Source organism: Bufo gargarizans, chromosome 2 (assembly GCF_014858855.1).
Source record: "Bufo gargarizans isolate SCDJY-AF-19 chromosome 2, ASM1485885v1, whole genome shotgun sequence".
Taxonomy (NCBI): Eukaryota; Metazoa; Chordata; class Amphibia; order Anura; family Bufonidae; genus Bufo; species Bufo gargarizans.
Genome location: NC_058081.1, coordinates 474,438,566 through 474,455,956, shown reverse-complemented (window position 1 = coordinate 474,455,956; position 17,391 = coordinate 474,438,566). Strand labels below are relative to the sequence as shown.

Here is a 17,391-nt window from a genome sequence, read left to right as displayed (position 1 = left end):
ACTGATTAAATTAGTTTGACATGACCGATCCCTCATGAAGCCATGCTGTTATGGCATTATTTGATTATTTTCATTGAGGTACTGCAAGAGTTTACCCACGACAGTTGTTAAACTTGCTGGGCTATAGTTTCTGGGCTCTGTTTTTGGACCCTTTTTGAATATTGGCACCGCATTGGCCATGCGCCAATCCTGTGGAACACTCCATGTCATTATAGAGTCCTTAAATATCAGAAATAAGGATCTGGCTATGACATTACTTAATTCTCTTTAGGATACAGGGGTGTATGCCGTCTATTTTAATCTTTTTAAGATGCCCCTGTACTTATTTCTGGGTCAGACAGGGCACTTTTAATGGGGAATTTACTTTTACATTCTGCATTTCATATGAAAAATTATTTTACAGTGGAGAAAAAAATATTTAATAGCTTTGCTTTCTCCTCGTCGCTCTCTGCAACTCCCCCCTCGTTACTCTGTAAAGGGCCAACACCTTCAGATTTATACTTTTTACCATTTATATAATTGAAGAACATTTTAGGGTTAGTTTTTGCTCTCTTTGGTAATTATTTCTCGGTCTATTCAATTTTTTTTTTCCCTTAGTTTTTCAATGCTTCCTCGCCACCCTCCTGTTTTAGTGATTTTAAATGCTTTCTTTTTGTCATTTATTGCTTTCTTTACAGTTCTATTTATCCACATTGTTTGTTTTCTTTCTTGTTCCTTAACCTGTTATTCCCTTAAGGTATGTACCTCTCACAATTCGATTTTAGGATGCTTTTAAAAATATCCCATTTTGTGGCTGTATTTTTATTTTTGAGGACTTTGTCCCAGTTAGTTAGGCCTATGGCCTCTCTTAGTTGGCTAAATTTTGCTTTTTTGAAGTTTGGTATTTTTTTTCCTCCCTGAAGAAACACTCTTTTGAATGACAATTGGAAGGTTATTACTTTATGGTCACTATTTCCCAGGTGTCCCCCAACCTGCACGTCTGTTGTTCTGTCAGGCCTATTGGTTAATACTAAGTCAAGTATGGCTTTTCTTCTAGTCGGGTCCTGAACCAGTTGGGAAAGGTAATTGTCTTTGGTTATTGCCAAGAACCTGTTTTCTTTATAAGATATATATATATACAGGTTTCAGTTTCCCAGTCTATATCTGGGTAGTTGAAGTCCCCCATAATAACTACCTCATTATGATCTGCCGCCTCGTCTATCTTCTGGCCTCATAGTCATTGTTAGTGGACCATATTGTTTGGTGGTTGTGCATTTTCCTCTAAGTTCACCATAAGATTCTGCTTCTTTCAGCAGGTGGATGTTGAAGTCTATCGTAAGGATTCTAAGAAGCTCCCTGGCCTTGGGGATCCAGACATAGACTGGGAGGAGAGTGTCTACTTGAACCTTATTTTGCAGAAGGTAAGCAATTATCCATTACTTATTTGAGAACCCACTTACACACATTATATGAAACTCGGTCATCCTGGCCTGTAACAGTTAACGAAGTTTCACTTCCCTCACTCTTCAAAGAATCCTCCCCTAACCCTTGACTGGCACATACTGTTCCTCATGTTTAGGTTACCGGCAGTTTTTGGTTCTTGACTTGCCCAGGACATCTCAATTTTCAGCTAGAATGTCTCTTTGGTTTAGAGGGAGGTTATTTGCTACTATCTTCAAATGATAGTAAATGGTATATTTGAAATCTGTAATCTGAAACTTTTTGAAGAACTAAAAGGACACAACCATCAGAAACGTTTAATTTTACTAGTTCATGGATTAGCTGAGACAGTGTTCAGTGGAACTACTTTCCCATCTTTTCACAGCACAACAGGTTTTCAGTCAGCATAGTCAAGATGGTTAGTTCTAGGTCCTGTTACTTCACACTGCTCTGTCAGCTGCCTCTGGTTTTCCCTTTGTTATTGACTTTGTGAAAACTGCTTATCTTGGCTTAGGCAGTACAGTTCATAAAGGCCCATTTACACAGGTCAATTATTGGGAATGAACCATTCAATTTGTAGTAGGTGAGAGTTGTATTTACATGCCGAAATCATGTCTTCTGGGCAGCAGATCGTTGTTACATTCACCCGATGAACGAGAGTTTGCTTATTCATTGGCTGATCAGCAGCATGGTTACACAGGGCAGTGATCAGGAATGACCATTTGCTCAAATGTTCATTCCCGATAATTAGCTCAATAACCTGCCTATGTAAAACGGCCTTGACGGGGTTGTGCAAGAGCCAAAATGACCCGCCCCTCCCATTTTGCTGGACCCGCAAAGGGAAGATGCTCCCTTCTCCTGCAGGCCTGCGGTTTCACATTGCCCCAACCAATCACATGCTGTGGCATTGTCTGACGGGGAGCCGGTGTCGGGGAAACAGGTAAGTCATCTTAGTTTTGCAGGTCCTGCAAAATGGGGAGGGGTTTCCTAAAAACCCTTCCCCTTCATTCTTGCACAGCCCCTTTAACCTTGAGTTTCACTGTAGTTTGTAAATGGAGATCCTGTACTGGTCTGTAACATAGTTTCTTGTGTTGCCATCTGGTGGCCAATGTAATAATTGTGACATTTCATAACTGATAAATATATATATATATTTAGATATAAAATCGCCATCTGGCTACCATTAGAGCTACATGCGGATATACATGTTAGGGATGAATATGCGATCATTGCTCTGTGTATAGTGGTAGAAATGACTGTTGCCTTTCTCCGCAGCTTGATTACATGGTGACTTGCGCAGTGTGTACCCGTTCTGAGGCTGGTGATATCCACATACATAAGAAGAAGTCCCAGGTGGGTGAGTGGTCTTTTGAGACACCGTCTGGACAATAAATATATTTAATAGAGTCCCTAATAGTTTATATCAGTACAGATGTAGCAGAACTGTGTTTGTCACTTGATATCAAGATGTTTTATGTGTGGGATCACATAGGAGTATAGGTAAAACACAAGCATATAGGGCCAGATTTATCATTAGCTTAAGTCAGAATAATGGAGTGAAAAAAGTCGCAAATTTTTGCGCAATCTCTTAAACTGCGCAAAAATTTGCGACTTTTTTCTGCTCTGCACTATGCTCGCCAGTTTTCTGAAAGTGGGCGTGTTTTCTTATGTAAATGAATCTCTAGACAGATTTACTATTGGGACTATTTAAAAAGTCGCAAAAAAGTCGCCATTTCACTCCAGTGAGGACCATGCTTATCTTATGAGACTTTTTAATAGAACATGCAACTTTTTCGTAAAGATGTGCGACTTTTGTAAAGCTGCTTACTGACGGATAAACTGCTACCGTCAAACCACATTTATTACAGTCTTAAAGGGCCGATCATAAATCTGACTTGGCTAAAACTGACTTTAGCCATATGTGAAAGTGGAGTGAGCTGTCGAGTAATGATAAATCTGGCCCATAGAGTGCAGCTTATTCCCAGTTGGCTCTGCTACATTGCAAACATCCAACTGGGACTTGTCTACAGCTCTGTAGACATGTAGTTGTGTTTTCTGTATCTTTATGTGCATATGATGTTCTTTCAGCAAGTATTTGCTTCTCCAAGCAAACACCCCATGGACAGCAAGGGGGAAGAGTCGAAGATCAGTTATCCCAATATCTTCTTCATGATTGACAACTTTGAGGAGGTAATGACGGCTATTCCCGAACACTGTCTATCTGTCTTTTACGCTGTATGACTATATTAACATGTTGTATTCTAGGTGTTCAGCGATATGACTGTAGGAGAAGGGGAGATGGTTTGTGTTGAGCTTGTGGCCAGTGACAAGACAAACACATTTCAGGGAGTCATATTCCAGGGGTCTATACGATACGAGGCTCTAAAGAAAGTTTATGACAACCGGGTAAGTATGAGATTTGGGTAATATAACCCTTGAAACTGTTACACTTTTAACTTTTGAGAACTGGGCTTCTAAATTCACTGCTGGCTTTCATAAATTTGAAAGGCTTGTCCAGAATTACAAAAAAGTGTGTGCTTTCTTCCAGCCTGTCCACAAGTCGTGTGTGGGATATAATATACAATATACTGAACGGTCTGCTGGACCAAAAATCCCTTTAGGGGTCTCTAACTAATGATACAATTATATCTTTATTTTGTTAATTTAAAATATACACACAATAAGGAAACTCATTATTAAAATTATCAGGGTTCAGTGAGATGTCAGATTTAGTTACTGTCTGCTGATGGTTGCTAGTAGCAACTCAGAGCTTGTCCAATACAGCCCTTATTTGATATATTTGTACCTATCAGGTGCATTGCTTTGGGCGTGCTAGGACCAGGAAACTTATAAGTGTGTAGTTTGCATCACTCTGGTTGACCAATATTGTCCCCCAATCTATTTATTTAAATTTTTTATTTATTTTGTATTGTTTATTTGTTATTTATTTATTTGGTGAATATTATAAGTCAATCTCAACCATATATTTCTCATGGAGCCCAATCACAAACACACACTTGCCTTGTCAGGGCATACATTGTATCTATATGTCTCTGCCTGGGAGATGTTCCAACTTTGGCAGCAATTTGCAATCCAATATCTTCCCAAGCACTAACACTCTGTAAGGGTACTTTTCCCCTCCCCTCCATGACGGCACCTTACTTGGAGATTATCCTCCTCCTCCAGCCAGGCAGGGACAGGAAGGTTCAAAAGGGCCTGCCTCCTCACTTATCTACAGTGTCTTCCTGTCCCTGCCAGGCGGAGGATAGGACTACGTTTGTGCTCCGGTCGGGAGCTTTCTCGCGGAGGGCGGGTGCATTGCGCCAGCCACGGTCTTACCTTGGGCAAGTAAGTCCGTTCCATGGATGCCTGCCGCGGTCCCCTTTTCAAAACTCGCCAGCGCGTAGTGGCAGGCCGCGGCAACCGGACACTCAGGGAGTACTTCCGGTTTCCAGGCTGCCCGCTGCCCGAGATTCTCGGCTCCGGCGGGTGACGTCATCTAGGGGCCTAATTGAGGTAGCCGGAGAGTTACCCGGCCGGATGACGTCGGAGGTCAGGGGGAGGACTTCCGGCCACACGTACATTCAAAATCTGGCGCCCTGGTCAAGTCGGATGTCGGCCTCTGACCAGACAGTTGCAAGCTTCCTGCAGCCTCAGACATCCGCACGTATGGATCAGGAGGAGGCTATGGACCAACCTGTAGCTGTGAGTGACATCCAGGTTGTGAGTATGGAATGCTGCTTGCACTATACTAAGTCTTTCTCATCTTTCCCCTTTTTTTGTATGGAAGAGTGACAAGGATAGCTCTGTAAGGCCTAAAATATCGCCGAAATCTAAAATTCCTAGATGTCGCGTATGTTCGGCCAAACTCCCCGATAACTATGCTAAAAAACTTTGTGAGAAATGCATTGATAGCATCGTTAGGGAAGAAGCCCCGTCCCTGAAACAGGAATTGCAGTGCCTGATTAAGCAGGAAATAAAAAACGCTTTCTCAGATTTTTCTGCAGCTGCTAACGTCCCATCTACTTCCAAACAGGGGCCTAGGAAAAGATCCCCCTTAAAAACCTCTTCATCTGCCTCTGATGTTTCTTCAGATAGCGAGGAGGATAGTTTTAATTCCGACTGATGAAGATTTTAAAAATTATCTATTTTCATCTGACGATATAAAGGATCTATTAAAAGCGGTTAGGGATACCATGGAAATTAAGGAAGAAAAAGTACATAAGTCCGCCCAGGATAAAATGTTTTCAGTATTAGAAACCAAGAAAAAAAGGGTATTCCCGGTACACAAAAATCTGCAGTCTCTTATCCTGAGGGAATGGAAAAATCCTGACAGGAAGGTTTTTCTGCCCCGAACAATTAGGAAAAGGCTTCCTTTTGACGAAGAAGAACTGTCCCCGTTCCTGACTTGTCCTAAAATTGACGTGTCACTCTCCAAATTAGCTAAGGGTTCCTCTTTACCATTTGAAGATACAGGATCACTGCGTGATCCTATGGACAAAAAAGTGGATGCTAGCCTTAAAAGAACATGGGATGCGGTCGCGGCTTTGTTTAAACCTAATATTGCGGCCACGTCCGTGGCTAGATCTCTAAAAAATTGGTTGGAACAACTAGAGATACTATTGAAGTCCAATACCCCATACGAAAATTTTGCAGACTCCTTCCCTCTTTTATTAAAAGCCGTAGATTTTCTGTCAGACACAACAGCGGATTCTGTCAGGCTGGCCGCAAGAGCTACGGCTCTAGCCAATAACTCTAGGAGGGCACTTTGGCTAAAAGCTTGGTCTGGTGACACAGGTTCCAAAGCGAAACTATGTAACATTCCATTTCATGGTAACCTTCTCTTTGGTCAGGATTTAGATAAAATCCTAGAGAAAGCGTCCGATTCTAAAAAGAATTTTCCAGAGGATAAAAAGAAGAGGAAAGCTCCCTTTTTTCGTCCCCAAAAAAAGGTGAGTTTTCAAAATAAAAGGAGTAAATCGGAAAACTGGAGATCAGGAAGACAGAAAGGGAAGGGATTTTTGTTCTCTCCCCGTTTCGAGGAACCTTCCAAAAAATGACGCCAGAGCCCCAGTGGGGGGAAGACTGGGGAAATTTGTGGATTGCTGGGAAAAATACTCTTGCAGCCACTGGTTACTGAATACTCTCAGCAAGGGGTACAGTATTCCCTTTGTAAGGAGGCCCCCCCCCCCCTATTTATTCAGACCCCAGTTCAGAGCTCGGAACATCTCCAGCTCGGCATGGAGCAAGAAATCGGACTTTTAGTTCAGATGAACGTCTTAGTTCCGGTACCTACGGACCAAGTCGGTCTGGGCTGTTATTCCAGGGTATTCTTGGTAAAAAAAACAAACGGGAAAATGCGTCTCATTATAAATATGAAAGCCCTGAACAGGTCCATAAAGCACGAAAAATTCAGGATGGAATCTATAAGAACCACGGTCAAAGTTCTACAGGAAGGGGCGTTTCTGGCATCCATAGATTTGAAAGATGCGTATTTTCACGTACCAATCCATCCAGGGTCTCAACCATTCCTGAGAATAGCGGTATGGGTCCAAGGGCAGTTAAAACATCTCCAGTTCCAAGCTCTACCTTTTGGGATAACGACTGCCCCCAGGCTTTTCACAAAAATTATGCTAGAGGCAATAACCCCTCTGAGAAAGGAAAAAATAATGATAATTCCATACCTGGACGATCTGTTGGTAGTGGGGGACTCCCGAAAAGACCTAGAGTCCAATCTATCCAGAATGATAGACAGACTGGAGGAACTGGGTTGGATTTTAAATCGGGAGAAGTCCCATTTAGTTCCCACGCAACAGATAGTTTTTCTGGGAATTCTCATAGACTCGGTGAGCCAAAAATGCTTCTTACCAGCAGAAAAGATCCCAAAAATCCAATCCCAAGTAAAACGGTTCAGGCAACAAAGATCCCACACCATAAGACAAACGATGGCCCTGATAGGAACCTTTTACAGCCTGTATCCCGGCAGTGAAGTGGGCGCAAATACATTCCCGTCCTCTTCAGACGTTTATGTTAAAAGTATGGAACCGGAAACAAGATTCCCTGGACAGTCTTATAATAATTCCGGATCACGTACGGTCCTCGCTAAAATGGTGGGAAGTAAACTTAAATTTACAGAGGGGAGTTCCATGGGTAGTGAGAGATCAGGTGATCCTCACCACGGATGCCAGCCTTTGGGGCTGGGGAGCACATCTTCAAACAAAATCAGCCCAAGGGGAGTGGTCACAGGCCCAGAAGAGATACTCATCAAATCACCGGGAACTTCTGGGTGTGTGGGAAGCTCTGAGTTACTTCTCAGAGGAGTTGGAAAGGTCCAACGTACAAGTAAGATCCGACAACAAGTCGGTAGTGGCATATATAAACCACCAGGGAGGAACAAAAAGCAAACAACTACAAGCCCTAGCCAACAAGATTTTCCTGTGGGCGGAGGAGAATCTCCTCTCCCTGTCAGCAGTTTTTCTAAAAGGGACGCAAAACATACAGGCGGATTTCCTCAGTCGCAGGAGATTAGATCCGGGGGAGTGGAGTTTAAAGGAGGAAATTTTCCAGACCTTAACACAAAGGTGGGGTCTTCCCCAAATAGACCTTTTTGCAAACAAAATAAATGCAAAATTACCAACCTATTTTTCCCTGGATCCATGGGATCCGAGGAGTGCAGGAACAGACGCGCTAGCTCTCCCTTGGAAATTCCAACTGGCATACTGTTTCCCACCTCTACCCCTGATTCCGAGGGTTCTCAGGAAAATAAAAGAAGAAAGGGCCGAGGTAATCCTGATTGTTCCCAACTGGCCGAGGAGATCCTGGTTTCCTCTCCTGGCAAAGATGTCCAGGGAGGATCCTTGGATTTTGCCCTGGTCAGAGGACCTCCTCTCTCAAGGGCCGGTTTTTCACCCAAAGACGCAAAGTCTGCACCTCTCTGCTTGGATCCTGAAAGGGCAGTATTAAAATCTAAGGGTTTATCGGACGGAGTAATTAATACCATGGTAGCCAGCAAAAAAGAGGTTACTAATAAAATTTACCGTAAAATCTGGAAGAGATATGTTTCCTGGTGTTCAGAAAATACCTCTAGCTCCAGGGGGTGTATTCTGTCTATTCTGGATTTCCTTCAAGAAGGTTTTAACAAAGGGCTAAAACCTAGTACTCTTAGAGTTCAAATTTCAGCATTAAGTACCTACTTAGATGAAAAAATAGCTCTTAATCCGTGGATTATTCGCTTCATGAAGGGAACCGTCAGACTCAGACCCCGGAATAGACCTCTAGTCGCTCCGTGGGATTTAAATTCTGTCCTCTCCGGTCTCACAAAACCCCCCTTTGAGCCCTTAGAGTCAGCAAATATCAGATATCTGACCCTTAAAACAGTTTTCCTAGTGGCCATTACTTCTGCACGTAGGGTTAACGAGATACAGGCCTTCTCGGTTAAAAAGCCCTTCATGACGATCAGGGACGACAGAATAATTCTAAGTTTCGACAATTCCTTTCTGCCTAAGGTTGTCTCGGAGTTCCACAGAATGGAGGAGGTGATTCTCCCTTCATTCTGTGAAAATCCCCGATCTAAAAAAGAAGAGGTTTTTCACACTTTGGATGTCAGAAGATGTGTTCTGAAGTATATATCAGAAACTAAACACTGGAGAAAATCCAATAACCTTTTTGTCCAATTCCTAGGGGGTAGGAAGGGATTAAAAGCGTCCAAAACTTCTATTACACGGTGGTTAAAATCGGCCATCTCAGAGGCCTACATAGCAATAGGAGAGCGACCCCCGGTAAATATCAAGGCTCATTCAACAAGGGCAGTATCGACTTCATGGGCGGAAGAAGCATCCGCTTCCTTGGAGCAGATCTGTAGGGCAGCAACCTGGTCGAATCCGCATACCTTTGTAAAACACTATAGGATAGATACTGACTCTAAAAGAGACCTATCCTACGGTAGGAAAGTTTTACAAGCTGTTGTCCCTCCCTAATTGACTAATCTGTTAGTTCTCCAAGTAAGGTGCCGTCATGGAGGGGAGGGGAAAAACTGAATTAGTCTTACCGGTAATTCCTTTTTCGCGAATCCTCCATGACGGCACCGCTTATATTCCCCCCCCCAAAAAAAAAAAAGGGACTAGTTATAAAGTTAATAATTAGTCTAGAGATATATGTATGAGGTTTAATACGTATGACAATGAATAGTTAATTAACTGGTGGAGGTCACGAATGAGTGTGTAAGTTTAGGGCCTGTCAAGTCCAGAAGACACTGAAGATAAGTGAGGAGGCGGGCCCTTTTGAACCTTCCTGTCCCTGCCTGGCTGGAGGAGGAGGATAATCTCCAAGTAAGGTGCCGTCATGGAGGATTCGCGAAAAAGGAATTACCGGTAAGACTAATTCAGTTTTCACACTTGCGGCAGGACGGATCCGACAGGCTGTTCACCATGTCGGATCTGTCCTGTGGCTATTTTGCCGTGCCACCGCTCCGTCCCCATTGACTTTTTAGTCCGGCGGCTTGCGCCGGAGCTCCGCCCCCGTCCCCATTATAGTCAATGGGGACGGAGCGGCAGTCCGGCGGCACAGCGAAATAGCCGCAGGACGGATCCGACATGGTGAACAGCCTGTCGGATCCGTCCTGCCGCAAGTGTGAAAGTACCCTAAGCTGATTAGCGCACCCACCTGCGTTACCAGTCTCCTACTGGCTCCTGCTAACTCTGTCCTCTATGAGGATTGATGTTGGCTCAATATGAGATATACTGATCGCTTTCCTCCATAGTGAACACTGCCTATGACCTGATCGTGCTGCTCCTAATGCTCCTAAATTCTCTCACTGACCGCTGTCTAAAACATGAAGCGATAGACTAATACACCCCTCCCGACATGTTTCGTGGGGTATAGGCGTGATTATGCAGCTCAACCCCATTCACCACAACAAAGCGACGCTACAGTAGCAGACACAACCTATGGACAAGTGTGGTGCTGTTTTTCTCATCCTATACAACTTATTTAAAGGGACTCTAAACCTAGAATGAAAAAATTAAAAAAAACAATCAAACGTAACATAATCTTCTTTTCTGTCTTTTATTTGCTCTTGTTTCATCAGATAACACAATAGAAATGCAGTGGAGTGCTCTCTCGGGCTGCAACCATGGCTTCTCTCCCTTCTGATGTTAGTGCATGTGAGCCAGGAAATTTAGGAGGAGGGGGCTGAGTTTAGGCTGAATACATTTTGTTTATACAGTGAGCGTGGTCGTTTTATTGGAAGGAATATGCTAGTTACTAATAATACAAAATAGATTTGGTAATGGCATCAGCCATAGTACCAGCTGTAGTGTATACATGGTACCAGCCATAGAACATATAGCTGAATAGCCAATCACAGTTACACAGTGATAATTTCTCTCTTCACTGCATCATTGTGCAGATTTGCCTTTCAGCAGCTTTAGAAAGTATGTTATGCTGGAGATCAGACTACATATATAGTATATACTTTTGGTTGTCCTGATACTATATTTATAGATAAGTGTATACAGAATGTATGTACGAAGCGTGGCCTCCATTACATCTCTGCAGAGGTTGCCGCCCAGCTTTCCCAGATTGATGAATTCCAAAGTTACCTCATTATGTGGTGATAAATCCCTTCATATGGCTAGAACAACTTGCCGTTCAGAGTCCTGGAAAAGATGGGTGACAACACTGTGCTGCTGCAGAGGTGATAACATTATGTTGCCCTGGTACCATATGATGAATGCACACAGTGTGTATTTTATAGAACCAATATTGCCCCCATCATTGCCAAAACAGACTGTTACCCAGCTTTCAAAAACCGTAGAAAGCCAGATCAGCCTATTTGCCAATTGATGAATCCCCAGTATTCTAGGATACCTAGCTGGATTTGCTAGCCAGGACCCTGGAAAAACTGAGTAAGCATCCCAGTGACAAATCCTCCATACTGTAGCATAGCTAGACAGATTTGTCATTCACGGTCCAGGGAAAGATGGGTAAGAAATGAATGACTGACTGCCTGTAAAGTGCTGCGGAATATGTTGGCGCTATATAATAATTTATATGGACCTGTAGTCTATCTAAGTAAGTCTTTATTACTCCCAAATCATGCCACGGCTAGGCAGAATTTACTTTCAGGTTCTTGTGAAAGCTGGATTACCACTATGTGGAGCTATAATAGAGCCTGCAGAATGCTAAATCTACAAAGATAAATCCCCCTCCATACTCCTAAATAGTGGCAGATTTGCCTTTCTGGGTCCTCAGAAGGCTGGTTTGCCACCATGTGGAACTGTGAAAAACTGCAGAACACTAAATTTACCAAGATAAAGCCCCCTCCTTGCTTCTAAATATTGCCATAGCTAGGCAGATTTGTCTTGCAGGGTCCTGGTAAAGGGTTCAGTGTCCTTTTTAAGACCCGAAGATCCCATTTGAAGGGGCTGTCCCAACCCCTTCTTAGAATGGAGGTAGCATGGGTAGCTCTTTGCTGTGGCTCATAAAGGACTGGAAGTCATTTGTCTACATTACAATGGTTATAAAAGTTCCTTCACATATTTTGGCTCAGGTCAGTGTGGCAGCAAAGATGGCTCAGAAGATGTCATTTGGCTTCTACAAATATAACAACATGGAGTTTGTACGGATGAAGGGACCACAGGGAAAAGGGCACGCGGAGATGGCCGTAAGCAGAGTTTCCACCGGAGACACATCTCCATACGGCACAGAGGAGGACTCCAACCCCGGGTCACCCCTGCATGAGCGGGTGAGTGTGACATTCTACACCACCATACCTCTCACAAGTCAGTTTCCCAGGGGGGTGATGTTGGTACAGGATTTAAAGTGGTGTTTCTAGAAAGCCTTAGGGCATTGCTAGCTGAATGTGGGTGTGACTAAATTTTCTCGCAGTTAGGTATTTAATTACTTTACAAGTAATACACCACAGAGACCTTCACTTTATTCAGTCGTATCAGAATGGTAGACCGGTAAGGTTGCAGTTTCTTAAAGTGGTTGTCTAGTTTTCTGATATTGATGACCTATCCTCGGAATAGATCATCAACAGCAAATTGGTGGGGGCCTGACTCCTGGCACCCCTGCCGATCAGTGCTCATGTAAGCTTTAAAACATCTCCTGGCTGGTATCTAAACATCTTGAGATCCAGCCATCAGTAACAAAAATGTATGAGATATGTCCTTGGCTACTGAAGTACCACCATGCAGGGATGTATGACATATGTCCTTGGGAGGGAAGGGCTTAAAGTGGTTGTTTTTTTTACAGCCAACTGTACTTTTGAAGAAAAACATACTCGCATGCTCCGCAATGCTTTGTTCTGGCAGCGATCCTTTCTTCACTTGTCTTCCGGTCCGCGTCTGTCAACTGCCTCATGGACAGGGTCGCATGTGGCACTGCTGCCAATGATCTCGGTGGTGACGTGTCTCCAAGCAGCATGTAACTGCTGGGTCAATTGCCACTTGGGAAAACGTCACTGCGAGGCCAAATATTGGCTGCAGCAGTGCATGTGACTTCATCTGTGTAGAAGTTGAAAGACTAGGACCTGAAGAACCATGAAGAGACCCTGGGGAGCAGATGAGTATGGATTTCTCCACAGGTACAACTGGCTGGAAGGCAAAACATTTTTTTAAAGGAAATGTGTCACCAAAAACATTATCCGCCAGTTAAAATCAGATAGTAGCACATATTCGTTTTTTCTAATCAGTTATTATTTTCCGATTTACAGATTTTTGAACATAATTATGGGGGCGGCCATCTTACCTGAGATGTTTCTACATGCTGTTAAGAAGCATTAAGAAATTTAGCTTTACGGCAGCCCCATGGGCCATAGACACAGTGGACAGCAGGGGAACCTATTGACTTCTATGGGAGAGTCTTTAGGCATGTCTGTGACCTGTGAAGGGGTCATTATACAAGGAAAGAATAGATAAGATGTGACCTATTGTGAATTGTGGCTCCTGTCTTATTTGTCATTCCAATCCTGCCTGTAATGATATCACCTCAGTGTATAGATAAGCAGGTAACTGCAATAAAGCGATCTGTACAGACCAATAAGTGGCGCTTATTAGGCTGAGTGGAGAAAACTGCAGGATTTTAAATTTAAAAAAAAATGTAAAAATGGCATTATCAAAAATGTGTTATAATATGTTACACATAAAAAGTTGATTTAAATAATGTCATTTTCTGATGACACATTTCCTTCAACAAACCTGGAAAACCCTGTTAAGACTTGGTCCTACTCATACAGTTCATCAGTGTTTTGTCAGAAACACCAGCATGGAGTCCAGAACCAGGGAAAACTTGGTGCTTCTAGTATCTGTAGCTCATTGTACACTGGGTAGACTGGTACACTATATAATTAAAGTGTCGCTGTGAGCAGAACTAGGTCAGGGCAGGTTTCAGCCTCTGAACATGAACAAGAATATTTCTATTCACTGGCTGCAAGCAGATACCTATGAAAATGGGAAGAAACTGATAGACCATATATTAGATATTTATTTAATCTGCATTTTGCTCTTCTTTCTAGTGATTTTATCCTATTTGATGTTATTTTTACTGATATTTCTGAATCCCCTGTCAGGTTACATCATTCAGCACTCCCCCAACTCCTGAACGAAACAACCGTCCTTCCTTCTTTTCTCCATCCCTGAAAAGGAAAGTACCAAGGAACCGAAATGCAGAGATGAAGAAATCACACTCTGCCAATGACAGCGAGGAATTCTTCCGGGACAGCGATGATGGGGGAGGTATGGGTGGAGTATGAGGGAAGAGGTATACTCTGTTAATTGGTCCATTAAGCCTGTAACACAGATTAAATGGCCTCTAGTCTTGATCCGTGGTGTGGATTTGAAATCTGAAGCATGTCAGTTTATGCTGCATGTATATCCACCACGGTTTTCACCCTGTAGTACATCAGATGAAATCCGTGGCTAATCTGCCACAGAGCCCAAATCTGCTATATGTGGCCGCACCCTTTTATCCACTGTCATTTCACTTCTGTGCACTCATGAACTGGCCACATGATGCGTGCTGAGATAGAGTCCTGGAGTCCTCTCCATTACATGCATGCGCTCAGGAGTCCTCTTTATGCATCACATGCTGGTTACGGGCACAGGTCTAATCGGTGTCATTATATATCTACATAGGGGTCAGAGCTCCAATTCTCCAGTTTCCCTTCACCGACTATAGTGTTAAAGGGGTTGTGGCAAGTTTATCCACAGGATAGGGCATAAGTGGCTGATCTCTGTGGGTCTCGAGAACTGTGGTTCAGTACCTCGGTTCTGATGGAGTGGAAGGTCGAGCACGCACCATGCTTCTCTATTTATTCTCTATTGGAGCACCAGAAATAGGCGAGCACTGTACATCAGTACTCCCTTAGAGAATAAATGAAGCGCCAATGTGCATACTGACCTGCCGCTCCAGGGGAACAGGACCTCCGATTCTGGGATTGGTGGGGGTGCCACCATTCTGACCCCCCCAGTGATCAGCTAGTTATCCCTTATCCTGTAGATGGGGAATAACATATTCTTAGCACAACCCCTTTGAAGTGATTACAATTTTTGCCTGTGGCTACCAGAAGCGGGAGCTAACACTATTCACATTTATACAATTTAAAGTAATAATGAATTAGTTTTTACTTAGCTCTCCCTGGTGGTGACTGTTTTGTGACTGTAGAAAGCAGAAGCGCTGTCACAGTGTACTGATGGACTTCCCTGATCAGTATCAACACCCTCCCTGGCATAGCCTGTTTTATGAGGAAGGTCGGATCCGTCAGACTCATACTAGTTCCCCATATCTATTTTTTTTATATGCTTGTTACTCTGCAGATATCAATGTCACCAACCTAAGGTCGCGCTCGCTTTCTGGGACTGGGAGATCTTTGGTGGGATCGTGGCTCAAACTGAACAGAACTGATGAGAACTTCTTACTCTATGCACACTTGACCTACGTCACTTTGCCACTGCAGCGCATCTTGTCAGGTGAGTCCGGGGTAAAACCAAGTGTTACACATCTGCCTACAAGAATGTAGTGAAATATATAGATAAGTAGGGATACAGGCTATGCTTTATGATATGTCTTGTTTACATTGGCAGCATGATGCCGTGTAGCACATGTAATCACATGATGTATCCCCATTGCAGCAAGCAATTGGCTCCGGCAGTGACAGTGCCACACGGCTCGAAAGGTGGTGTGTGGTATTGCAGCTCCGCCCCTATTTAATTAAATGGAACCAAGCTGAAGTACCAGACACAACTAATAGAGGTGTGGTGCATTTTTGGAAGAAAGCAGCCATGTTTTGGAAAATTCCTTCACACCAGTGATCCTGCCCTATAAATTGCACACTAATGGGCCACAAAAAGCAGATGCTGCGGGTAAAAGTCTGACATAAAGGACTATTACAGTACCAGATTTGTAATAGAGTGTCCTGGTGGTTTGCTTTTCTGTAAACCTGCCTGTACAAAATAATTCTGCCAAGTTTCTGATCCAGTTCTGATGACGAAAGCAGAATGGGGAAAAAAAGAGAAGTGAAAACGCTCAGTAACTTTTATTTGTTCTCCTTTAGATATTCTGGAAGTTCGACAGAAGCCAATCCTGATGTCATAGCAGATAAAGTTGGCACTGCCTTTGGGAAATTTTCACTGCCATAGTGCCTACCTGACCTGCAGTGGTTTCACGTGCAACACTACCACCTAGTGTCCACGTAGTGTCCATGCACCGAACAAAGACAAGCGAGGGAGAAGGCCGGTTCCTACTGTTGAGGCTGACAAACTTTACAGTAGGAAAAGAATAACAACAAAGAAATACCAGCCAGTCTAAAGTGCCTCTTTTTAACCCTTCATCCTTCCTTTGGTAGGCTCGCTTACGCCATCTAGTGGTCTGGTGGGACTTCAACAAAAGGGGCTGCGTTTAGAAACGTAACACGCTTTATAAACTATTTCTTATACCGACGTTTACTGTGGGTGGACAGTAGGCATGTCTGTGTACTTACGCCGTGTGGTCAAAGATTTCAATGAATGTCATGATTCAGTGGGCAATGGACTCGCTTGGTATTTTGATGTCTCCGTCCGCCCTCTTGTTCTACGACTGAGCGCGAACACAAGTGATGTTTGAAAATGTCTGCATCTGTTTCTTTTTTTTATGTTTTTATTTCATATTTTATATACATTTTTGTGTGTAAAGGGAAATATTGAGCAAAAGTACAAATTTAATACTGTAATTTTTTTTATTTTATTTTTTTGAATTAACAAAAAGTTCTATAAATGTATTAACGATGTGATTGTTGTACGTTGCAGAATACAGACAAGGTCCCTATTACTGGAAAATTAGGCTACTTTCATACTAGCGATTTAGTTTTCCGATATTGAGGTTCGTCATAGGGGCTCAATACCGGAAAAAAAACGCTTCCGTTTTGTACCCATTCATTGTCAATGGGGACTGAACTGAACAGAACGGAGCACTCCAAAATACATTCCATTCCGTTTTGTTGCGTTCCCATACCGGAGAGCAAACCGCAACATGTTGTAGTTTGCTTTTCGTCCTGAGACGCAGCGCAAGACGGATCCGGCATCAGTGATGGCCAGTTCGCAGTGTTCGCCGACGAACACATGCAATCTGCCATCTTTATTCCCAAGCCCTTCATCAGGCTGTTCTCGAAACTGCCTGCTCCCGGTGACCGCATGTGTTTCAGAGCGGCTCGCGGCGCAGGCACAGGTAAGGACTCTGCATCGCCGGGCTTGGGAATAAAGATGGCAGATTGCATGTGTTCGTCGGCGAACACTGCGAACTGGCCATCACTATCCGGCATGACCCCCAATGCAAGTCAATGGGGACAGATTCGTTTTCTCTGCCACAATAGAAAATGGATCCGTCCTCAATTGACGTTCAGTGGAGTTCATGACGGATCCGTCTTGTCAATGTTAAAGATAATACAACCAGATCCGTTCATAACGGATGCAGATGGTTGTATTACCAGTAACGGAA

At 43.4% G+C, this 17,391-nt stretch overlaps 1 protein-coding gene across 2 annotated transcripts in view; it reads left to right on the top strand.

The window, feature by feature from the left end:
* The window catches only part of KIAA0930 (KIAA0930 ortholog), a 59,264-nt gene extending 42,409 nt beyond the window's left edge, over positions 1-16,855 (top strand). For both annotated transcript variants that reach the window (XM_044281100.1, XM_044281099.1), the window contains exons 3-10: positions 1,293-1,400; positions 2,695-2,772; positions 3,508-3,609; positions 3,685-3,825; positions 11,969-12,163; positions 13,991-14,156; positions 15,237-15,389; positions 15,974-16,855. In XM_044281100.1, the coding sequence (XP_044137035.1) occupies positions 1,293-1,400; positions 2,695-2,772; positions 3,508-3,609; positions 3,685-3,825; positions 11,969-12,163; positions 13,991-14,156; positions 15,237-15,389; positions 15,974-16,014 (984 nt within the window). In that variant the 3' untranslated portion in view covers positions 16,015-16,855. The remainder of the gene's footprint in view (positions 1-1,292; positions 1,401-2,694; positions 2,773-3,507; positions 3,610-3,684; positions 3,826-11,968; positions 12,164-13,990; positions 14,157-15,236; positions 15,390-15,973) is intronic.
* The last annotated feature ends 536 nt before the right edge of the window (positions 16,856-17,391 follow it).